The 24,961-nt window shown below is 41.0% G+C and overlaps 2 protein-coding genes across 3 annotated transcripts in view; one reads left to right on the forward strand and one right to left on the reverse strand.

Annotated features, from left to right (window-relative positions):
* The first annotated feature begins 5,357 nt into the window (after positions 1-5,357).
* Btg3 (BTG anti-proliferation factor 3) lies at positions 5,358-24,124 on the forward strand. 2 transcript variants are annotated; one of them, XM_028882128.2, is made up of 5 exons: positions 5,358-5,372; positions 9,606-9,784; positions 14,267-14,404; positions 18,592-18,799; positions 23,452-24,124. In XM_028882128.2, the coding sequence occupies exons 2-5, from the start codon at positions 9,612-9,614 to the stop codon at positions 23,689-23,691; spliced, it is 759 nt and encodes a 252-aa protein (XP_028737961.2). In that variant the 5' UTR covers positions 5,358-5,372; positions 9,606-9,611; the 3' UTR covers positions 23,692-24,124. The 2 variants fall into 2 exon arrangements, with proteins under 2 accessions (XP_028737961.2, XP_028737963.1); XM_028882130.2 differs by lacking the exon at positions 5,358-5,372 and adding an exon at positions 6,175-6,255.
* Cxadr (CXADR Ig-like cell adhesion molecule) overlaps positions 23,962-24,961 on the reverse strand; it is a 57,027-nt gene continuing 56,027 nt past the window's right edge. Inside the window, 1 exon segment of the mRNA XM_028882126.2 lies at positions 23,962-24,753. Coding sequence (XP_028737959.1) covers positions 24,712-24,753 — 42 coding nt within the window. The 3' untranslated portion in view covers positions 23,962-24,711.

Raw genomic sequence — 24,961 nt, forward strand, 5'->3', positions numbered from 1 at the left:
GACAGACAATTAACTAATATACCTACCTACCCTCACTTCCACAAAACTGCCTAAAAAGATCAAATTGAAATCATGGAAGGGATTTGTTTTCCCTGTGTATGTGTGACTGTGTAGTGGGAAGAGGCATGAGTGTGTATCCGTGTGCCTGAGGAGACCAGCAGACAATTTTGGCTGTCAATCTCAGGTACGATGCACCTTGTCCTTTGAAACAGGGTCTCTCCTTGTCCTGGAACTGGCCAAGAGGGGAGGCTGGCTGGCCAGTGAGCCCGGGAACTCGGCCTGCCTGACTCCACAGCACTGGGGTTACAATTGTACTGTCACATGGAGCTTTGCTTTTTTCTTTTCTTTTTTAACCTAGCTTCCAGATGCAGAACTTGGGTGTACCAAGTGAACAGAACACTTTACAGATGAGGTCTGTTTTTCTAATGAATGTGTGCTAATGTGGCTCATTCAAAAACTTACGTTTTTAATCTTACTTATCATGGATCAGCATGTCTTTGAGGAAACATTACTAGTTAGCAGTTGTTTTGGTAACTGATTTTATGCATCACTTTGCTGATATAGTGCTCAGTTTTTGTAACACAAATCTTAATTGGTCTCTCCAGAATCCTCAGCCTTAAAGGAAGAGAGAAGTCTTGCCTCTATGAATTCTCAGACTGAATAGCTCTCTCTAGTCCTTAGCCAAAAGGGGGCCCAAACTTCTGTCTCCTCCCGACTTATATCACTTCCTTTCTCAACCTTCCTAGTGCTGGGATTAAAGGCATGTACTCCCAAGTACTGTGATTGAAGGTGTGTGCCATCACTGCCTGGCTCTGTTCTTCTTCTAGACTGGATTAATTCCATGTAGACCAGGGTGGCCTTGAACTCACAGAGATTTACCTGCCTTTGCCTAAGTGCTAGCATTAAAGGTGTGTGCCACCACTGCTTGGCCTCTATGGCTGGCTCTGCCCTCGATCTTCGACAAGCCTTATTTGTTAGAGCATATACAAAATATCACCACTCTTTTTCTCAAACACTAGTCTAGATGTCGGCATGAAGGGTATTTTGTAAATGTGATTTAACATTCTTAATCAGTTGCCTTAAGTGAAGGAAGTTGCCCTCAATGATAGATCTGAGCCTCAATCCGTTGAAGGCCCAAAAAGCAAAAATTGAAGTTTCTCAAATAAGAAAGTTTGCCTTAAAGACCTTAACATAGAAATCTTAGAAATAAGTTTAGGGTAGCCGGGCGTGGTGGCGCACGCCTTTAATCCCAGCACTCGGGAGGCAGAGCCAGGCGGATCTCTGTGAGTTCGAGGCCAGCCTGGGCTACAGAGTGAGCTCCAGGAAAGGCGCAAAGCTACGCAGAGAAACCCTGTCTCGGAAAAAAAAAAAAAAAAAAAAGAAATAAGTTTAGGGCTCAAGTGATAATTTCAATTATTGATGAGTTTCTAGACTGATGGCCTTATAGATTTTGAATTTTCCATCTCCTATAACAGTACAAACCAATTATTAAAACTCCTCTCTCTCTCTCTCTCTCTCTCTCTCTCTCTCTCTCTCTCTCTCTCTGTGTGTGTGTGTGTGTGTGTGTGTGTGTGTGTTTGTGTGTATACATAGATATGTACATTTAGGCAGTACTCACTAATAAAACTGAGCTTCTTTCTTGAATGGGAAAACAGGTGAGTGCTGACAGAGAAGGTTAACAGTAAGACAACCTCCTCTTCTGTCAAAAAGGGGAGATTCACATCAGGCACTTCCAAGACGAAGCTCTGCCTGAGTCCAGTATATCTGGCCCACCTAGGCAGTATACTTACCTACTTCACATACTCTTAAATTTATCAATAAAGTATCTGAGAAGTTTGATCCAAATATCTTCTTCTCAAAAAAGCAGGTTAGGACCTGGCTGAGACAGTCAAGTGGGTTTAAACAGTGAATAAAACTCAAAAAAAAAAAAAAAAAAAAATGAGATTGGTATGCCAAGTCTATTCTTCATTCACCCTGTGACTGTGTGACTCATGGAAGTCAGCTTTGCTGCATGATAAATGGAGAAAATAAGGATTATAATTTTTCTTTATGCTTGTATTTTTTTAAATTATCAGTTTATTAATATTTAGAAAATCCAAGAGCAAAGGAAGCAGATTTAGTTTAACTTAGGGAAATGGCTAAATCCTGGAAAATCTTGATGAGGTGATGCTATAGTTTGGATGTTCAGCCTCCCCAGAAGTACATGAACTAATGTCATGTTCTAGGTGGGACCTACAGGGAAGACCTTGGGACATTGCAGTCATGTCCCTAACTGTGATTGTGGGACCCTGGCTTCTTCTTTTGCTTCCCAGCCATGAGGTGAGCAGTCTTCTTGGGAAGTTGCTATTTAGCACACTTTTCAGGGGGCTAGAGCAGTGGAATCACCTGGTCTTGGACAAGCAGCTCTGAGACTTTGAACCAAAATGAAGCTTTTCTCCTTGGAAGTTAATTTTCTTGGGTATTTCATCACAATGATGGAACACTGGCTGCCACAAACATATTATTTTTAGACTTAAAAATTCTTAGATACCCTTATTTAATCTCCAGTGATTCCCTAGGGCTATGTTGGTACTACAAAATACAGCAGAAAACTATTTTCAATATAAAAGAGATGGATGCATATTCAGATTCAAACTAAACATGCAGATTGAGGAGACTGCACCCGAAACAGATGTAACTCTTTTTAAAATTTAACTTTATTTTATGTATAGGATGAGTGTGTTGCACTATGTGTGTGCAATGCACTATGTGTGTGCAATGCTCCTGGGGACCAAAGAGGGCATCTGAATCCCTGGAACTGGAGTGACAGAGCTTGTGAGCTGTCGCACATGTGTTAGGAATTGAACCCAGGGCCTGTGGAAGAGCAGTTACAAGCTCTTAACCTCTGGGCCATCTCTCCAGCCTCAAGACTGTTCTGATATCAATGCAGAACTTCCCTGGGCTCAAAGAAACAAAAGGTTGTCTCGTTTAAACAAAACTTAAACAGAGTTAAAGCACTACTGTTACTTAGTGAAAATGAGATTTTGAAAAGTTATTCACAGATTTGCTTAACCATGGTTTCTTATTCAGAAATCACATACAGCTTTCAAAAATCACACACAAACCAAAGTATGTATGTGATTATTTAGCCTCAGCTCTATCAGGGTGGTTCATTTGAAAAAAGAAACCACTTGCACTGAAACACATGGTAGTAACTAAGAACGATTTTAGTGAACATTTTGTGTTGGCTGTGAAAGAGAAACATTAGCATGTAATTGTTCACACCAGCCATGTTTCCTTCTTAGTTCATGCAGCTATAACATAAAACCAAAGGCTGAGCAGATTAAAAAAAAATAGAGATTATTTTCTCACAGTTCTGGAGGGTGGGACATCAAGATCCCCGTGTCTGGTGAGGGTTCGATTCCTGGTTTGCTGTCTGTCTTCGGCTAGCGTCCTCTAGCAAAGAAGAAAAAGCCATCATCTCTCCACTGTCCCTTCTAGCAGGGCACACATACCATTCCTAGGAAGGCTATGCTCAAAATCCAGTCACATCCTGAAGACCTCGCCTCCAAATACCATCCTTACATTGCTGAGTTATTCTAAGTAACAGTTGGTGGTGGCAACACAAATATCCACTCCACAGCAATCCCCCTTGCACACTTCCTGCAGAGGATGGTCTCATTTGGCCAGAACAATTTCATTTAAACTATATATACTGCTATCAGAGACCAGAGGTGTCTGATCCCCTGGAGCTGGAGTTACTGGTCCAAATGTGGGTCCTGGGAATCAAACTTGGATCCTCTGTAAGAGCAGCACATGCTCTTAACGGCTGAGCCATCTCTCAGGAACTTTTATTTGTCGACTTTAGGAACTGGGAGTGTTTCTGAAGTACACAGAGCTTAAAATTAAAAATAAAAAATTTTTAAAAAGGCAAGATTTAATGTCTCTGCATGTATGTCTATGCACGATGTATGTACCTGGTGCCTGAGGTGGTCAGGACAGGACATGGAATCACCTGGAACTAGAGTTACAGAGGGTTGTTAGCAGCCATGTGGGTGATGAGAATTCAACCCCAGTCTTCTTTAAGAACAGCATGTGCTCTCAATCACTAAGCTATCTCGACATGGGCAAGTTTTGAAAAGCACAAAGGGAGCTACCATGTGGGCGAAAAGTGAGTGAGAGAAAACAGAAGTGTTTCAGATATGTTTAATACCACTGAATGTGTGAGGCTTCAAGTGTTTGCCTTTTGTTTGGGTTTAAACGAATATGGCACTTTTGTCTGAACCACGTGGGCAACAGATGAATAAGTTTATACAGGGATTCTAGCCAGGCATGGTGGCAAAAGTCTTTAATCCCAGCACTCAGGAGGCAAAGGCAAGCAGATCTGTGAGTCTGAGGCCAGGCTGGTCTACAAAGCCAGATCCAGGGCTGTTATACTGGAGAGAGAGAGGAGGGAGGAGGAGAGAGGAGAGAGAGGGAGGGAGGGAGGGAGGGGGGAGGGAGAGGAGGGAAGGGGAGGAGAGGAGAGAGAGAGGGAGGGAAGGAGGGAGGGAAATGAATGAGAGAGATTACAGAGAACATTAATAACAAGAAAGATTTAGAAATTTCTTGACAATTAAAAATGTTTGTAACTACCCATTTTATGAAACTGTAGAGTTAAAGGCCTATATCAGTAAAATAATCTCAAGGTGATTACTAGTTTTCAATGAAAACACTCTTAGAGCATCTCCTGGACTGGCCCAAGGACTACTTATAACAGCCCCCTCTTTCAACTGAGAAGTAGCCTAGGTTCTACAACCGTAGTAATGCTTCTCATCAAATAAAACACATATTACACTAGTTTTATAACAGTTTGAGGGTTGTAGATTACTGGCAAAAATGATCATTTTTAAGTTGCCCAAGGCTATAATCACCAACATCAATAATAAACAGTTTAGCCATAGAATGAGGCTAACACATGTTACCAGGCCTAGTAAACACTAAGAAATCTGGTCAAGATAAAGCTTTAACAATTAGTTCTTAAATTTGCATTTTTTTTAGTCTTCTTTTAATGAGCTTCTTGCGTTTTTCTGGGCCCCTTAGACTTATCCACTGCTTTCACCACACGAACACCTTGTTGCCTGTTCAGCCTCAGGGATGGAAAGAAATTGTTCCCCTTTCTTATGTGTTTAGTCAAGGCTTAAGCTTTATTCCTGGGAAGTCCTTGAGTTAAAGTGCCTCAGAAATAGAAAGTCTGGCCACTCGAGGAGCGCTTCGTCCATTGGGCCATCCCTGGGGCCGCCCCTTAAATCACTGCCCAGCAGAGAAAAAAAAAATGCAAAAAAAAAAAAAAACCTCAACAGGAGGCTACCAGGCTCAGATGGAGACACCCCCTGGGCCAGCAAAGTGCTCAGGTAAGAGTTATCTCTCACAAGCATCTTTCTCACGCACAGGGGGTTGGGGAGGGAGCAGCCAGTGACTTCAGGGCCCGGAAGGACGGGGAGAGTCGGCGCCAGGCTGCCCTCGGTGCTTGCCCTCGAAGCCAGGTGGCGATCTGGACGGAACCTGCCCTCGGGCAGCCGGGAGGCGGGGTCGCACTAGGGGAGGGAGACTCGCGTGAGGAGGAGGAGGAGGAGGAGGGACTGAAGAACCCACAGGCTGCATCCCGCCGGCCCCATCGCGGGAGGGCAAGGCCCTCGGGGGCGGGCGGGGGAGGGAGGGCGCTCCCGCGCGAAGCGCCGCAGCCTCGTGCGAGCCTCGCCGTCGGAACCCAGGCCGGGAGCGCGCGCAGCCTCGGGCCGGCGCCGGGCACGCGCACGGGCTGGGAGGCGCGGGGAGGGCGGGGGCGGGGGGGGGGCGGGTCCAGGCGGAGCTCCCCGCCCCCGAGCCCGCGTATTGGTCGCGCGCAGCGCCGGGCCCCGCCCACTCCCCCTCCGCCCCTCCCTTCTTCCGGGGGCCCCCCGCGCCCCTCCGCGCCGCCGCGTCGGGACCGCGCTCGCTCGCAGGCTCGCTCATTCGCTCGCTGGCTCGCTCGCTGGCTGGCTGGCTGGGCCGCGCGCTCCGTCGCCCGCCAGTCTGGTCGGCGCGCGCTCGGCGGCGGCGGCGGCGGCGGCCCGACGACGCAGCCACAGCAGCAGCCAGCAGCATCGGTAGCAGCGGCGGCGGCAGCGGCGCTCGCCGGACGACGGGACTCGCTCGTGGCTCGCACTCGCGCTCGGCTCCCCCGGCCACGGGACGCGGTCGCAGCCGGCGAGGGTGCAGGGTGCAGCCCCCTTCCCCCCCACCGGAGCGGCGGCGGTGAGGAGAGCGGGCCCGGCCGCCGGGCGGCCGGCCGAGGGAGACGCTGGTGGCGGAGAAGGGAGCGCGGGCCTGGCATGGAAGCGGGCGGGGGCGCGGGATGGGGCGGGCGGGCGGGCGCGGGGAGGAGGAGGACGCGGCGGGCCCGGGCATCGGGGCGCAGGGAGGTCGGGACGCGCCCGCCGCCACGTCGAAAGCGGAGCGGCCGAGGGGATGCGCGGCGCGGCGGCAGCAGCGGCGCAGCGGGTCCTGGAGGGGAGGGCGACGCCTCCTCTCGGGCGCGTGCCACGTCGCCTGCCGCCGCCGCCGGGGAGGCGACGCGGGCGTCGGGCGGGCGGGCGGGCGAGCGCGGGCAGGGGCGAGCCGGCTTGCACAGGTTGGACGCGGCGCGCAGGCCGTCCCCTCCGAGTGTTTTTTTTTTTTTTTGTGTGTGTGTGTGTATGTGTGGGGGTCCGGGGGTGGGGTGGGGGGTCCCCCACCCGTGCCGGGATCCAGCATCTGGATCCCGCTGGCCACCACCGCCCCCGGGCGGTCAGGGGGCCCGGCTCGCCGCCGACCACGCTTGCCGCCCCCCTCCACCTTGGCAGCGTCCACCTGGGAGAAGGGATTTGTTTCTAGAAATTGCGACTCGTTTTTTTTTCTCTCTCTCTCTCTCTCTCTCTCTCGTTCGCGGGTGGGTGGGGGGGTGTGCGTGGGGGTGGGGGGAAACTACAAAGTTCTAAACTCCTAGAAGGCCGGGCTCGTGGAACAAAGTAGAACTTGAGGAGCAGCTTCCGCCGCGGTGACGACGTCCCGGGATGACGTCACCAAGCGGTGTTGAAAATGGGAGCTTTGGGCTTGGGTGGGTGGGGGGAGAGTGTGGGTGGCACTAGACGCTTCAGGTCTGATGGGTCCCTCCCGTGGTGGCTCGCCCACCCACCCCCCTTCCCGGCTTTAGACCTCCCTCCCTCGTTTTGCCTTTGGGTGCTCCTGGAACACGGATAGAAGGGGGGGGGTTAATTTTCCAGTCATCATTCCTTCAAACCGAAAAATAAATAAGTCCGTATGACTCATCTTCTGTTACAAACCAAAAGCAACCACTAAGTGGTTCTTTCCTTCCTTTTTTATTTTTATTTTTTGATACGAAATGGAGCAAACAAAAGCACATCCCCAAACTCTTGTTATGTGGCACATACTGGCCGAATTGATGAATGAGAATGCTCTAGGAATCAGTCAGTCCTTTTCTTTCCTGTAAGTCTTTCTTTTTGTTGGGGGAGTGGAGTTCCTGTCGTTCCACCAAGCAACTTTCTTGCCCAAAGTGTGTATTCAGTGCCGGTGGGTTTTCTGTTCCGTCATAGGTGCTACACATGAAGTGTAAACGAAGCTTCATGAAGTGGGGACGTACCTCACATTTTTCAGGGGAAGAGAGGTTGTACAGCGGTTGTAGTAGACTGAAGTTCTGTGTGCCCACACACACCGTTCTGTGAGGATTCCATCCACCAGTCGGTGATAGCAGTAGGTGAATTTGGCCTTCGGAGAGTCCAAGAGGAAGGTTTGGGCATCTTATCTTCCCATGCCAGGACACAGCTCAGATAACTATATAGAATTTGTTTCACAGTGAGGTCGCTTGTTTGCATTTGCATTAGACAAGAAACTTAAAAGAGCAGTTTGAGAAAAGAAAGCTGAAAGGACCAGGTGCTCCTGAGTTTTTGTCGTTGTTTTTGATTTGTTAGAACCGGCTGTTGTGAAGCTAGTTCGCAGTTATAATCAATACAGTAGGGCCTGTCATTGGCGCCCAGAAAGATGACGTTACTTAGGAAATGCTGCATCTGAAGATCTCCAAGTTACTTTCATCTGCCAAATGAATGAGCTCATCTCAAAGCATATATGTATTCAAAACAACCCCAGAACAGCCTTTGTGGATTAATCAATGACAAATCAGATTTTCTATTTTAAGAGTCCTTAATGCAGCTCCAAAACGTGACTGATTATTTAATTTTTTGAGTGATCCTGAATTTATGTTCTGTTGACTATGTTTTAATACTCACTGTGTTGTCTAAGCTTTTTAGGAAAAAAAAAATGTGTATATATATATTCCTGAAAGAGTATGTATAAAACACTCAGTGCAGGGAAAAAAACAAAACTTTTAATGTGTAACAGCTTTATTGAAGTATAATTCATATATACAACTCATCCATTTGAAATAAACAAGTCAGCGTTGTAAAGCCAGGACAGTACCCAGTTTTAGAATACTTTTATCACAGCAGAAAATTAACCTTGGACCTACTAGAAGCTTTCCTCCTGGTCCTCCACGCCTCCTGCCTCTAGGCCACTCAGTCTGATTACTCTCTGTGTAGACTTACCTGTTCTGGACATTAAAATGAGGGGAATCTCAATATGTGGTATTGTGTGCTTCTGCTTTGCCTTTTCATGGTATGTGTATGGGTCTCCCATCTTGTACCACATGTTAAGACTTCATCCCTTGTAATTGCCAGTTCCATTGTTCGTGTATACTATACTTTGTTCATCATTTGGTGGGTATTTGGAATGTTTCTACTTTGTAGCTGGTATGAATAGTGCTGTCATGGACATATCTGTACATGTTTTTTGTGGGGGCATATGTTTTTTGTTTTCTTGGGCTTCTAGCTAGTAAAATTACTGGAAATGTCATAGCTGTTTAACCTTTAGAGAGAACTACAAATCTCCAAAATGAAGCTATAGTACTAAATTTTAATGATTTTTTTTCTTTACTTTTTATGTGTATGGGTGTTTTGCCTGCATGTATGTATGGCCACCATATGTGTGCCTGGTACCCTGGAAGGTTAAAAGCTCCCCACCCCCCACTGGAGTTACAGATTGTTATTAACTACCATGCAAATCCTCTGCAAAGTAGCAAGTGATCTTAACTGTTGAGCCATCTCTCCAGCCCTGAGTACTAGATTTTCAAATGGACTCTTCTGTTTTCTGTTTCAAATCATCTCACCGAATTTGTAATTTGAGTTAGAGTTTGACTTATGTAGTAAAACTGGTGTAATATTTATTACACTGATTCTTTTGGGGTGTTGCTTGGTTTTATTTTAGTCATCAGAAGCAATGTGATGTGTTCTTCACTGAACTACTGCTTAAAACTAAGTAGTAAGAATCCCAGTAGTATTTCCTAAGAGGTCTCTGAGTATGAAAAAACATTAGTGATTATTACTGGACATGTATACAAGGTAAAATTGAAAGGTGAGGGGAGAGCTGTAAGGGGGCATATTGTACAGAACTTTATTTTCGTGCGTGCGTGCGTGCGTGCGTGCGTGCGTGAGGTTTTTGTTGTTGCTGCTGTTTGGATTTGTGTTTTGTTTTTAAGAACACTTTGTTCTTTACAGGGAAAAATGAAGAACGAAATTGCTGCTGTTGTCTTCTTTTTCACGAGGCTGGTTCGAAAACATGACAAGTTGAAAAAAGAAGCAGTTGAGAGGTTTGCTGAGAAATTGACTCAAATACTTCAGGAGAAATATAAAAATCACTGGTATCCAGAAAAACCATCAAAAGGACAAGCCTACAGGTAAAGAGTTAGATTGGATGGTTGAATTGGACTAAGTGAAGATCAATTTGTGTAATGGCTACAAGGCCAGGAGACTAAAGGTATAGAACATTGTGCCTATTATGATTTTATCTGCAAAATACAAAACTCTGGGGTGTTGTGGTATTTTCTTGTTCATTTTAAAGTACAAGGGTTTGCTGATGGATCCTATTGCTTAGTCTTGGGAGGCCAGAGCTCTAGATTCGTCAGTTTGTTTTTGTGCATACTCTGGCTCCTATTCAAGTACACTTTGCTGTTATCATGGGTACTTAGGGTTTTTCACAAATCTAAAGGATTCTTAATCTCTTCTAAATGAGCATGATAATTAAGAGTGAGGGAAATTAGTTGCATTGTATCTAAAGGTAAAGTACATGCTGTATGTTCTTTTGAAGAAGGCAGTGGTGGCACACCCCTTTAATCCTGGCACTCAGGAGGCAGAAGCAGGCAGATCTCTGAGTTTGAGGCCATCCTGGTCTCCAGAACAAGTTCAAGGACAGCCAGGGTTACACAGAGAAACCCTGTCTGGAAAAACCAAAAAGGAAAGAAAAAGGAAAATAAGATAATCAGACAGAGCCAGACATAGTGGCACACGCCTCTAATCTTAGCACTCCAGAGTCAGAAGCTGGTGGGATTTCTGTGATTTCAAGGCTAGTCTGGTTTACATAGTCCCAGGACACCTAAGGCTATATCGAAAGACCCTGTCTCAATACACAAACAGAAGAAGATAATTAGCATAACATGTTTTTGACCTTTCCGATGATGATCTCATTTATATTCTCTCCTTTGTGTCACAAGCCAGTTGAAGGTACCTCACCTGTGTACTTCAGGTGATAAATACTGGCTTGGGGATTTTATGAATGACACCAGGTTTTCGTGAGCTCATGTCCACCATAGTCTCGGCACTAGGAAAGAAGACAGTATCTACTTGGAACTGCCTTATATTCTGATTGTAAGTTACATGTACAGCTAGAAGAGCAGACTTTTCTTTAAGCTGCACAAGAAAAACATGCCCCGGCATGCTCACTTTGGTACAGATGTATCTACTGAGAAGCCAAATAAGTCATTTCCTAAAACTTGCTGTCATACCATAATGGGATTGTGGACACGGCTCAGAATTTAAAGTGCAACACTGGTTAGCTGGTGACAGACAACTGCAGAAAGACTCTTATTTGTTCACGTTTGTTGTCCCTACCGTTGGTCCCACAGACCAGTACTTAGGAGGTCGTCTATAAGAAGGTCTTCTTGTTAGCACTTAAAGTACAGAGCTATTTGAGAGATCCAGGACTGAAGTGACAGCTACAGATCTTAGTGTTTGTTGTTTCGTACTGGCTTAAAGCCAGCTGGGGTGTGATAGTCTGATGACAGAGTAAGCCGGCGTAGTTTCTGTACTGTTTCTTCATTTTTACCCAAGTTTCCTAGTAAGTTGGTCAATTATGAATACAAGTAGGCATGTAGCTAGTAAGTTAAAAATGTTTTTTTCTACATTTTATACAAATGAGATATTTGTAGAGGACAGTTTGGCAATATAAGACCTGTAAAAATATTTATATTCTGAACATTAATTCTCAGAATTTAATCTGGAAACATAATCAGGAATGTAGACAAATATAGATGAATACAAAAGTCTCTTACATATTTTAATTGCCAAAAAATTTAAAAGAACCATCAGCATTAAGTAAATAATATACTATTTTCATGTAACTTTTATAATCTTGCATATAAAGAACAGTTAATAGAAAAGTAGTCCCAGTATGTAGGGTAAAAAAAAATGGCATAAAAATATATAATGTACCTAAATTGGTTAAAACAAACTTTGCATTGTATCTGATTTTAAAGCTTAGCTTCTTTATCACTCTCATGATTACAATGTATAAACATGAAGAGCTCCACCGTCTCAACTGCTTTGTACTTGGTGCATGGAACTTGAAGAACCTGTGTAACATTAGAATCCAAAGGATGGGTCCATCTAATAAAAAAGATGATGCAACATCTTATAGACCATAAAATAATTTTTTACTCTGAATTTGTTATTTTTAGTAGTGCAATTAAGAAATGATAAGGGGGAGTTGAGCGGTGATAACACACACCTTTAATCCCAGCATTTAGGAGGCAGAGGCAGGCAAATCTCTGAGTTAGAGGCCAGCCTGGGCTACAGATTGAGTTCCAGGACAGCCCTGGCTGTAACACAGAAAAACGCTTTCAGTAAATAAATGAATGGAAAAGTTTGCCAGGTGGTGGTAGTGCACACCTTTAATCCCAGCATTTGGGAGGCAGAGGCAGGCAAATCTCTGAGTTAGAGGCCAGCCTGATCTACAGAGTGAGATCCAGGACCGGGCTGTAACACAGAGAAACCCTATCTTGAAAAACAAAAGAAAACAACAACAAAAAAAGAAATGATAGGGAACTGTGGTTGAGCTTTGAGAGAGGGTTTTTGTAGGCTGTAAATCATACACACTAGGCAAGCACACTATTTCTAAGCTATACATGAACTTTGGAGTTGTTAGCCAGTATTTGAAGTCTAGATTCACTGGTGTGTGATATTGGACAAGTTCCTTAAATGCCTGCCTCCTTTTTTCCCTTACAAGGTTAAAATAATAGCTAGGTCATGAAATTACAAAACAAAAAAAGTTAATAGGAAGCTGTCTATTGCATAGTATGTGATCAAAAAGAATTACTATATTCTAGAAATATGTATTCTAGAAATAGTTGTCTTATGAGAACTTTTTTTAGTGAAGATTAAAATCAGCTAATGAAACAGCTAAACTTTAAAAACTAAATATCACAGCCTTTAATCCCAGTACTCAAGAGGCAGAGGCAGGCAGATCTTTTTGAGTTCAAGGCCAGCCTTATCTACAAAGCAAGTTCCAGGACAGCCAGGGCTACACAGGAAAACCCTGTCTCCAGGGAAAAAAAACTAAGTATCACATTGGTACTACACCAGTAATTGAAACACTGGTTGAGTGGTCTTTGTTAGTTACAGAATTTATCGCTCTTATTATTGGGTGCTTGGAATTGAGCCCAGTAACAGAAACTCAAGCAATTGCTGTACTACGGAGCTATATCCACTTCATCCTAAAAGCAGATTATAATGGATGGTCATTGTCAGTTCATTTGTATGTCCATATTCCAGATCCTCAGTTGTGGTAGAGAAGTGAAACACTTTATCTAAGCTTTTACCCAGTAGATAAATTCCAGGAGTAGTACTAATGCCAGATTGTCTTGGTTGAGTCTTGATTGAAAGCAATAAAATACATTTCATATTTTCTCTCTCTTTTTTTTTTTTTTTCTTTTTTTTCCGAGGAGCTGAGAACCAAACCCAGGGCCTTGCTAGGCAAGCACTCTACCAATGAGCTAAATCCCCAAACCCATATTTCATATTTTCTGTTGTAGCTCCTGTTTTTCCTCTTAAGCAGAATGCATGTTTTAAGGTACATTTTTGTATTCATGATATTATTTAGTCACTTGGCAAAAAACTTAAATTTTTTTTCTAGTACAGTACAAGGAGGCAACAGGTTAGGTGATGATAGGGTGCTGCCTACACTGCTAGCTATATTTTCTGCATTCCATTGGTGAACGTGGCATTTTTTAGGTTAAAATGTAACAGGCTTTATTAATCTTCAATTTTCACTAACTTATTTTAGCAACTTAGATAAAAGGAAGTCCTGTGTAATACAAGTTACATCAAATAAAGTAATAGATGTTTTAGGATTATTAATAAGTATGTGATATGCATGGTTCTATTGTCCTTGAATAATTACGTTTGAGACAATTATAGATGAAGTAAAAGCTGTCTCCCTTAGGATTTCACGTTTTTACCTGGAATGTAAAATAGTAGCAATAAAACTTGTCACAAAAAAGTTCCAATAATATTTGAGGCACTGGTTGGAGTGTTTTATTAGTTCCAGATTTTATCAGCTTAGTCTGCAAAACTTTGTAATGTCAGGGCTGGGGATATAGCTCAGTTGGTTGAGTACTTACCTAACATGAAGCTTAGGGTTTGATCTCCTGCACTGTAATAAAGCGGGTGTGAGGGTTTCTACCTCTAATCCCAGCATTTGAGAGGCAGAAGTGAGAGTATATCACAAGTTCCAATAACATTCAACTCCATAGCAAGTTTGAGGTCAGCCTGGGATACATGAGACTCTTGGCGTCCCCCCTCCCCCCAAACTGTTAAGAGTTCTAAGTTCTAACCATTTTGGTCTCTGCTCATTTGATGTCTATGCACTGTTTAGTGGTCTCTGATAACTTGGACTGGTGCTTGCTCTGGGCTCACACAGGTACTTTCTTCTGTTTTCACCAGGCTGGGCAGCCTTCATGTTGCCTCTCTTGCCTGAAGTTCACTCTTAAGAATCTCCCAGGTTCTCCATCAGGGAATTTTATCATTCACTTTCTCATATATTGAATAAGAGAAGATTTATGATGAGATTCAATTCTAGCTATTAATCTAATTCTGTTTTGTTGTAGATGCATTCGTGTCAATAAGTTTCAGAGAGTTGATCCAGATGTCCTGAAAGCCTGTGAGAAGAGCTGCATTTTGTACAGTGACCTGGGCTTGCCCAAAGAGCTCACACTCTGGGTGGATCCATGTGAGGTGTGCTGTCGGTGAGTCTTCATGTTTAGCAGCAGAACCAATTTTACCAAACCTCCTCCTGTGTGTCCTGTCTTACTTCTCTACAGCCAGGAGCTGGCAGCCTGGCTTTCTCAGAAGAACTTTATGAAATTACCCTCTGAAGGTGGTGGGAATCTATTTTATATACCATGAAGAACTCAGAGGTTTTCCTGGCACCTTGCCAAGGATTTTACTAACACCAAGAGGTGTAGACCTAAGGCACCTATCACTGTTGCACTCATGTGACTGGCACACCCCTTTCTTCAAGTTGGGAGAAGCTGATTCTAAACAATGTAGGACAGTGATCTGTAGTTGGGCTCCATCGCTGCCTCGTTTCTGTTTTCAGATGCCTTAGTAACATTCTAAAGATTGTATTCCCATAATAGAAATTACTTCTGTCATCTCAAACAACTGTAGAAGGCTGGTAGATGTGAAATCTACTTCAACTTTTAATAAAAACATTATGTAAAGTAGGCACTTGGTGAAGTTTTCAGAAGTTAAAGCAACATTCTTTAGGGAGTTCAAAGGGTAATAAGAGAGAAGAAATTGTAAGCAAATTACAGCATAGTATCATTTGTGCCATTAGAAACTTCACAAAATACAGTGTTAAGCGGCACAAAGCGAGGAAGACTGCTGAGTGGGTGTTACTTGAGCTGCTATGTGAAGGGTGGATTGCGGGTAACTAGGTGACAGGGCAGGGAAGCTGGTTTTCTCCAGGAAGAAGCAGCAGGATTCAACTAGTAGCATGAACTCCCATGGTTTTCCTATGATGGTGCCCATGGGGACTTTCTCTTTATTTTGAAAGTACAATTCTGTTGGCCTCTCCATTGATTATAGTGAAGTTGCTTTTTGATATGAATCTAGCTATATACATAGCGATGGTCACAGCCTTTAACCTCATCTGTAATGAAGATAAGTAATACTAAAAAAATGCATGTGTATCCTAAGTTTTATCAGCAAAACCCCAGTGACTACTGGATATAAGGGTATTGTCTTGGAAAACTGGGGAGGTTACAGGTTCATGAAAGCAGAGCTTTTTCAGCATTGTTTTGTTTGTGGAAAAAGGAAGACTAAGCTTTGTCAAGTTTTGATCAGAGACAGTCAAGACAGTTTTAGATTGTGGGATTGAGTAAGAACTTCAGTGTTATTTGGGTTACTTTGGAGACTTTACCCACTGAAATCCTGCTAAAGACCCGAGTTTACACGAAATAAAGAACCATCACAGTGTCACTGAGATGGACAGCCAATCCCTCCTAATCTTGAGTCATTACTGACAACCGCTTAAAGTTGTATCAGCAATAACCTTATCAGATTTATTCCAAGCCTGGTTGTGGTGGCACATGCCTTTAATCTCAGCACTTGGGAGGCAGAGGCAGGCGGATCTCTGTGAGTTCAAAGTCAGCCTGGTCTTCAGAGCGAGTTCCAGGACAGACCCTAAAGCTACACAGAGAACCCTGTCTCCCAAAAAAAAAAAAATTATTCCTAATATCAGATGTTACAAACTTTACAGTCTTTGTGTGTAACTGGCATAAACCCCATTGTTTGAACTTTCATTTGCTTGTGTTATTTCCTTCAGTTTCTTTCCATAAAGACCTATACATATTTCTTACACAGGATACATTGTGTATGGGCTTTGCCTGAATGTATGTCTATGCACTGTGTGTATGCTGGTACCTGAGAAAACCAGAATAGGGCAATGGAACTTTGGAACTGGAGTTACTGATAGTTGTAAGGCTCTATATTGTTGCTGGGAATTGAACCCAGGTCCTCTGGAAAAGCAACAACCTGCTAAGCCCTCTCTTCAGCCCTTACATTTCACTCTCTACTCTGCCCCCGTACCTCCCATATACTACTGGATATACTGCTCCCATCCCCCACCACACACACAAGGTCTCTTTGTGTAGCCCTGGCTGTCTTGGTTCTCCCTCTGTAGACCAGGCTGGCCTCAAACTCACAGAGGTCCAAGTGCTGGGGTTAAAGGCAAAGGTATGTGCCACCATGCCCAGCTAGGTAGTTCATCCTTAATAATGCCAGATAATAAAAACCTACTCTTGTTTTATCATATTAGTTTATTTTCAGTACCTCCACCATGCTGGAATTAAAAGCATGAGCCACCATGCCTGGTATGTAGTCGCTTTTTTTAAACAGCTAATACAAATTAGCTTAATATTGTAGTGTATACACCCTGATAACAGAACCCTTCCAAAGAACATAACAATATGATCTTTGTAAGTTAATAGAGAACACTGAGATAAGGAAATGTGTTTTTGAACCCAAACTGGAAAAATGTTCTGAAAATTAGAACTGTGCTGATGTAGTAGATATATAATTGAAATATATCTGTCTTCAAAAACAGTAACTTGGGGCTGAAGGAATAGTTAATAGCATGTACTACTTTTCTAGAGGACTCATTTAGTTCCTAGCACACATGTAAGGTAGCTCAGAACCAACTTAAGCTCCAGAGGATGTGATGCTTCTAGCATTCAAGGGGACCAGCACTCTCTTTGAACATACCCACAAACGTATACATAATTAAAATTAAAAATAAGAAATAATGCATTGGTATACTTGAGGCCAAAGTGCTATAACAAAAATTGAGATGTGTTTAGAGAGAGCATTCTTCCTTGTCATAGAATAACATGGAACTTAGTAGGTTATCACTTGGTGAAATATTTGAAGATACATAATAAAATAGATTTTTTTTTCCCTATGAAGAGAATCTAAGAATAGCTGGCAACTTTATCTGTTCAGTATTATTTTACAACTTTAATGTCTACAATCTTTTTCTGTTAAGGAGCATTAGATAAGTATCGATTTGTTTCATAGTAACTAAGTTAGCCTTGATATTTTAGCAATACAGCATTGAGATGGAAAGTTTAAAAGTTGTCCATTACTAATTCTTATAAGGAGTTAACTGTATATTCTTAATGTTACAGTAATGTAGCCAGTAGTTTCATTTAGTAGGAAGCCCTCATTCCAAAATACTACATAAACAAAGATGTGCAGTTTAATTGGTTATCAGAGAGAGCAGAGTTAGTTAATACAACAGGTCCTTCAGTTATTATATGCATGCCTTTGTAGTAGATTTCTGTTTCTACAGAGGCAGTAATTTATTCTCTGCCTTTCTGGTTTCCCTGAATTTTAACTCTACTAGTGGGGAAAAAAATGAAGATGTGCTTCAATTTCACATTTTAAGTAAATGTGAAATTATATATACTACATGTATTCTGTGTTATGAGTAACTCACCCAAACTGCTAGGCATTTTAAATTCAGAATTGCTGGATTAAGCTGGAGAGATGGCCCAGAAGTACTACTGCTTCCTCATCCTCATAGGAAACTAAGGCCCAAAGAGATTTGGTGGGTGCAATTGGTCACACTAGCTTCAAGGCTCATGATTTTTCTGTCTCTGCTTACAAAGTGCTAGGATCAGTGGCCTCTTAAAAAGTTTTTTAAAGGTGATCAGTTGTTCTGTAAATTTCAATAACATAATATAATTCAAGCAAATCTCCTTTATTATCTTCATCATTTTCCCTTTAATTATAGTAATTGTCAGAAATCTTTTGTCTGTATGTAAATTTAAAAAACACAGGCCCTAGCAGGATGGTGATGACATACATCTTTATTCCCAGCAATCAAATCTCAGCATTCAGGAGGTAGAGGCAGGTCGATCTCTGTGAGTTCAAGGCCAGCCTAGTCTACAAAATGAGTTCCAGGACAGCCAGGATTGTTACACAGAGAAACCCTGTCTCGAAAAACAAAAAATAACATCTCCCTACCCACTCTTCCAAAAACCCACAGGCCCTGTCAAAGTAAATATAGGAAATTTCCAGTTGATTTTGGACAGTGGCCATTTAGAAATAGATTAGAAAAAAATCTTGCTGTAATAAATTGTCGTTGATACATACAAAACATAATAAAAAGATAGATCCCTTGTGATGTTTCAGACACTTTTTGTTTGATGTCAGTAGAGAAGAATATAGCCACTTTTATTTATACTTCAATAGACGAGCTATAAGAAAATTACAACCTACTTGTGCTTTGAATATTAAATGTGCACAGTCTAGTTCTGGAATGGTTCCTTTATTGCTGTGGAACAGTGGCATGACCAGACCTGTTTAATTATTTTTACAAACGTTTCTTGCTTTTTATATGATTTGTAAGTTTTTTATGTATACCTAGGTATGGAGAGAAAAACAATGCATTCATCGTTGCCAGCTTTGAAAATGAGGATGAGAACAAGGATGAGATTTCCAAGAAAGTTAGCAGGGCTCTTGATAAGGTGACTTCTGATTATCATTCAGGATCCTCCTCTTCAGATGAAGAAACAAGCAAGGAAGTGGAAGTGAAACCGAGTTCAGTGACTGCAACACCAAGCCCTGTGTACCAGGTGACCATGGGACACTTCCTGTTACTGGACATTAGCAGGTTACAGCTACTCCAGCTAGCCATGCTATACTTGCCAGGGATTCTGTTGAGTATTCTGAATCTCAGCTTTTCCCTTTTATACACACACACACACACACACACACACACACACACACACACACACGAAGCTGCTTCTCTGAGCTTTTCCCTTTTACACACACACACACACACACACACACACACACACACACACACACACAGAGGAAGCTGCTTCTCTGAGCTGCAAATTGGCATTCTGAGTCAGTTTATCAAAAGTACTCCCCTCCTCTGGGGCTGGAGATGGCTCACAGGTTAAGAGCACTGGCAGTTCTTCCAGAGGTCTGTGTTCAATTCCCAGCAGCCACGTGGTGGCTCACAGCCATCTATAATGAGAGAGATCTGGTGCCCTCTTCTGGCGTGTAATGCAGACAGAACACTGCATACATAATAAATAAATCATTTAAAAAAAAAGTACTCCACTCCTCAGTAACTAAAATAAGTATATTTTTAAAAGAAATATGCTGTCCTCCAAAAGAGAATTCATAATAAATACTCCTGGTTATATTAAAAAGTCCTTTTATTTAAAAAAAATCACCAGTAACTTTTTATATTTTAATATTTCATTTATATATTTAGGTTAATTGTCTTATTCCCTTTTTCCATCATTAAAGATAAATTTTATTTACTGAATTATATTTTGGTTAGTTTTTTATGTAAAAACGAAAAGAAAGTCATCCTTACTGCTCTACCCATGGAAGCATCATATAGCAAATGCATTTACATTACAGATTCATTTACTTTATATCTATATATTTAAAAAATGTTTAATTACTTTCTAGAATTTTGACTAGCAATAGTCTTTTAACAAAAGGAAAACAAGTATTTTCAGTCAGACATTTATATAGATGTTTTAAGGAGCTTTATTCTCTATATGTACTTCTTTATATTTTTAGTATATTTTAAAATGTACCTTCATTTATTAGTCTAAATTAGATGTAACTTAACAGTGTTAGCATAATACAAAAACTTTTACCTAATAAGAGTCTTTTGAGTATGAAAAACTAAACTTTCAAATTCATATGATATAATGAATATTTCCTGATTGAAATGTAATTTCTTCCTCTCGTTTAATTGTCTTTCCTTGGATTGAAAGGAAGGATAAAAAGGATTATCACGTATTGGAAGTATATGTCTATACTTTAACACAGGCTTCCTTTCTACAAAACTTTTCTTTTAGGGAAAGGTTTCACTGTGTTAGCTGTAAATGGGCTGGAACCAACTACATAGACCAGACTAATCTAGACTTATCTGCCTCTCTGCCCGCTGGGTGCTAGGATTAAAGAATGTGCCACCACATTCATTCAGCAAAACTGTTTTTAGAAAATAATTTATTACAACTATAAAAAAAAAAGAACTTGCAAATACAAACAGTAAAATATTTAACAGTGCCAGGTGGTGGTGGCACAGGCCTTTAATCCCAGCACTTGGGAGGCAGAGGCAGGAGGATCTTTGAGTTCGAGGCCAGCCTCATCTACAGAGTAAGATCCAGGGCAGCCAAGACTGTTACACAGAGAAACCCTGTCTTGAAAACAAACAACAGTATAAAATAACAGTAATTTCTTCCCTCCAGTGTCCTGTCCTGTGCCCTTCCATGGGGTGCTCACCACCAGGCTTTGCTGTGGTTACTCTCCTTTGCTTTTGTTTTGTTTGTGGCTGCCTTTCAGATCATTTTTCAAATCATAAATATTTAGGGCCTTTTTCTCTCAGTATGTTGCATTATATATTACAAATTACCTTTATTTCCTGGAAATCATCCAAATGTGATTTTATTTTTACTCAATCAAGCAAAAAATATAAGTCCCAAAGTAAACTGATTGCTGTTAAGTCTTTGTGAGGAAATTGACCTTTAAGTGTAAAACCAAGTGACATTTATCTTTCCCTATTACAAAAGCCTATTAGAATAATAGGAAGATGTTAATAGATAGTAATGGAAAGAAATTAAGGTATCTTACATGCTTTTTTTTGGAAAACATTTCTCTTTAGCATTCCACTCCTCAACAAAACATTTCACAGGACAAACAATACTCCTGTCTAAGCCCTCTAAGCCCTTGTGTAGAAGTTGATACAGTTCTACTTTAACCTCCGGACTATTTATCTTGACTCTGAGATTAGCGGGTTGTTTGGTAATTGGAGTAGTATTTTAAGGTATATTCTGGAAACAAGTCCTTAACACGTGGGTGTAATGAGATTTTGATTATTCATTTTCTAGTTGTTTTCTAAAGGGGGAGTATCTAATAAAGACACTAACATTCATAGTTCCTGGCAGGGGAAGGTGTTTGTTCTATAGTGTTTCTAGAAATTACTCTTAGAGTCAGCTCTCAGTCTTTCCCCAAAATGATCTATGGACTCAATCAAAATCCTAAAGTTACTAACACGTTGATTCTAGATTTTTAAGAAAATAAAATTTGAGGGATGACATGAATATAAAACTATTCTATGTATCAAGATTGCTAATAGTTTAAGGATATACCCTTGGAACAAAATAGAAATTCCAGAATAAGCTCACTTTTATACATATACCCCACTCACCGCTCTCACACTGGGCTGCCAGAGCAATTAGAGGGAAAGTCTTTGAATGGGTTCTAAAACAAGGATGGGAAAGGCCAAAAATAGAACTAAGTGCTGCCTTGTTGTTATTTGTTTTTTTACTCCCAAATAAATCACACATGGAGATTTATGCTTAACTATGAATGCCCAGCCTTAGCTTAGCTTAGTTTCTAGCCAGCTTTCATGAACTTATCCCATCTATCTTCTGCCTCTGGGCTTTCCCCGTTCTCTTACTTCTGTAAGTCTTACTCTTACTCTGTGGCTTGCTGTATAGCTGGGTGGCTGGCCTCTGGAGTCCTCCTTCTCTGGCTACTTCTTCCTCTCTTCACTCCTTCACCTCTCCTCCTCCTCCCAAAATTTTTCTCCTATACTGTCTGCCAGCCCCGCCTATCCTTTCTCCTGCTTTGCTATGGGCCAGTTCTTTATTAGACCATCAGGTGTTTTAGACAGGCACAGTAACAGCTTCATAGAGTTAAACAAATACAACATAAATAAAAGTAACACACCTTAAAATAATATTCCCCAACACTGCTTAATAGTCATGCACCAAAAAATGGATTTAAGATAATCATAGCTCTCTCTATATAAGAAAGCTAAATTTTTTATGTTTTATATATGAAGAAATATGGAGAATTATCATGAAAATGTCTTCCAAGAGTCACAAAAAAGCATAAAAAAATTGATTTTTATCAAAACTAAACATTTTTAGTAAGTAACCAGAAGAAAACATTAGAAAACAAATGATCAGATCACAGAAAGTATATTCTTGTTACACACATGTGTTAATAAGGATTTGTTTTCAGAATATAGTTTTATAAAAAAAAAAAAAACCCTCCAAAAGAATTAATAGGCCTGTTGAAACAGTAGGAGGATCACAAGTTCACAGCCAGCTTGGGCAGGTGAGAGCCTGTCTCAGAATAAAAACTGGAAAAGAGAACTGGGGATACAGCAGTAGTACAGCACTCACCTCCTATGCACAAGACCTGAGGGTCTATCCTCAGCATTGCAACAATAACAATAATAGCAGTAATAATAGCAATAAAAGACAAATGACCTAATTAAGAAATAAGTAGAAGTTATAAATACTGAGCAAGAATTGCATGAATGCCAGAAAGCACATGAAAATGTGTTGTCTCGCATTTGTTCTCAATGAAACACAAAACACAATGAAAGCAGCTGGATCTCATAAGGCGTATAAACTGACATTTCTCCTTCTGCTCTACTTGTCAGCATTGTACTCCTTCCTAAGCACTACTAAGAAAATGTAAAAACTGCAGGGGGGTTTAGATGTGCACAGAGGTACAAATACAGAATCTTTTCAAATATGCACAAAATTGGTTCATGCCATTTGTACCATTTGAATTAGATGCTCTACAGAATTTTAACTATTAAAGAACATCTCACATTTAGAGGGACAGATTAGAATCAAAATCTGAAATTCATACGGTATAATGTTCTAAGCAAAGAAGTTGAAAACTGCTGATAAGAATTTAAGCAATGTGAACTTGATGTCCCCTGCCTGACTTAGAGTATACTCTAAGATTCTTGGGCCCAAGTACTAATAAACAAGCTACAGCAGAATGATCTGAAAAGTGTTGTCGAAATACTTGGCCTCTGTCCCTAAGATTTCATTATTTTGTAGTAGACCTTGGACTGGGGCATGAAAATCTGTGCCTCAAAGTTCCATGAGTGACTCCTTGCTTATCTACTGTTAAAAAAAAAAAAAAAAAAAAAAAAAAAAAACCTATTGTGTTCTTAGGAGTTGCCATTCATTCTGTGTTTGCATCTTTGATGCTTGAAGATTTTTAATTTAGGTTTTTCTTCATTCAGAAAATCATGTGACCTATTATTAATAAGGTGTGGTTTTTCTTTCTTCACATATTTAAACCTAACCAAAGGGATGTCCCTGAGTCCTATTCCTAGATGAGTGATAGTTTGTGTTTTGTTAGCAGCCTGAAACTTAGTCTTTACTGAAAACGTGGATTATTTTTTCCTTTGAATTTACTCGATGCTTTTTCTTTGCTACAGATTTCAGAACTGATATTCCCACCTCTTCCTATGTGGCACCCATTGCCCAGAAAAAAGCCAGGAATGTACCGAGGGAATGGCCATCAGTCTCACTATCCACCTCCTGTGCCATTTGGTTATCCCAACCCAGGAAGGAAGAATAAAGCCTACCGTCCGATTCCAGTGACCTGGGTACCTCCTCCTGGAATGCACTGTGACCGGAATCACTGGATTAATCCTCACATGTTAGCACCTCACTAGTTCCTTTTGATTGTGGTGATGTCATGTTGAAAGAAAGGAAGAATATACCTTAAGATATACTAAAAGTTCATACTGGTAGTGAAGTTAGATGGACCAAACCATCAAACTTATTTTTATAGAAAAGTTACTGAGAATAATCTTTCTTAAAAAAGTATATATATGCACTTTAGATACATTGAAATAGTTTGAGAAACTTTATTAAAGTTAGTCAAGTGCCTGAGTTTTTACTATTGGACTTAAGTATTTATATATTGTGCATTGACTCTGTTGGATACAAAAACACTGTAGGAGTGGGCGATGTGTTCTAGCACCTTTGAGCATTTACTTTATGGAGAGTATGTAAGTTATTTATACACAGGAAATCTATTTTATGTCATTATTTAGAAGAATTGCGTGAAATCATGTAGTTGCAAATAAAAAGTAGTTTGAGGCATGACAATGTGTGGTTTTGTTCTGTACATAAGAAAAGGAGAAGGCAGAAGAGATACTTAGGAAAGAAAATAATCTAAAATGTTTCTTTAAAAAAACAATTTTTATTGAACATATGTTCCCCAAAGGCCACATATCAAAATATACATGTAAAAAAACTATATTTACTGGCAGTAGCTAGTTGAAAATATAAATATAATAAAATAACTATCAAAGTCAAATACATGGGACCTTTGTCACCAGGATTTTGGCCCATAATAACTTTATAGGACATCTGACTTACATGCCTTATACCATTAGAGAAAGCAGAAATGTTCTGGTAGCCATTCTTAACCACTGTGTAAACTAGGTATGGTGGCAAGCACCTGTAATCCCACAATTTGAGAGGTTGAGGCAGAAGGAGCAGGACGTCAGGGCTTATTTAGCTACACATCAAATTTGATGCCAGCCTGGGCGAGATAAGACCTAATCTCAAAAACTAAACACAAGGTGGGGGAATGTGTTGTGCTTTTCCCCCAAAAGCATTAGTCTTTACTCGAGTTCTAAAGTAAAAAGGTATGGTACTGCAGATTCTTCAGTAGTCCTTCGTATTTATACCACTGTAATCCCATCGGTCTGGTAAGTGTACTTGAACTACAGAGAAAAAAAAGAAGAAAAACCATCTATGAGTTTGGGAATTCTAAAGATAAACTTAACAAAACTAAGATCAGCAATACTTTGACCATCACTCTGACCTTTAAATTTTTACTCTGAAATTATTCAACGTAACCAAGAGTGACCACAAACAACTTCCTAGTAACTGATTAAAAGGCTTTGACTATTCCAAACATTCCTGTTGTCA

The sequence above is a fragment of the Peromyscus leucopus genome, chromosome 12 (genome assembly GCF_004664715.2).
Source record: "Peromyscus leucopus breed LL Stock chromosome 12, UCI_PerLeu_2.1, whole genome shotgun sequence".
In the NCBI taxonomy this organism is placed as follows: domain Eukaryota; kingdom Metazoa; phylum Chordata; class Mammalia; order Rodentia; family Cricetidae; genus Peromyscus; species Peromyscus leucopus.

What these genes read in the sequence shown, in the direction of transcription:
- Btg3 (XM_028882128.2), top strand. Translation starts at nt 9,612, where the DNA reads ATGAAGAACGAAATTGCTGCTGTTGTCTTCTTTTTCACGAGGCTGGTT. An exon ending in TCAAAAGGACAAGCCTACAG is followed by an intron (nt 9,785 to 14,266) that starts GTAAAGAGTTAG and finishes GTTTTGTTGTAG; the next exon opens with ATGCATTCGTGTCAATAAGT. An exon ending in CCATGTGAGGTGTGCTGTCG is followed by an intron (nt 14,405 to 18,591) that starts GTGAGTCTTCAT and finishes ATGTATACCTAG; the next exon opens with GTATGGAGAGAAAAACAATG.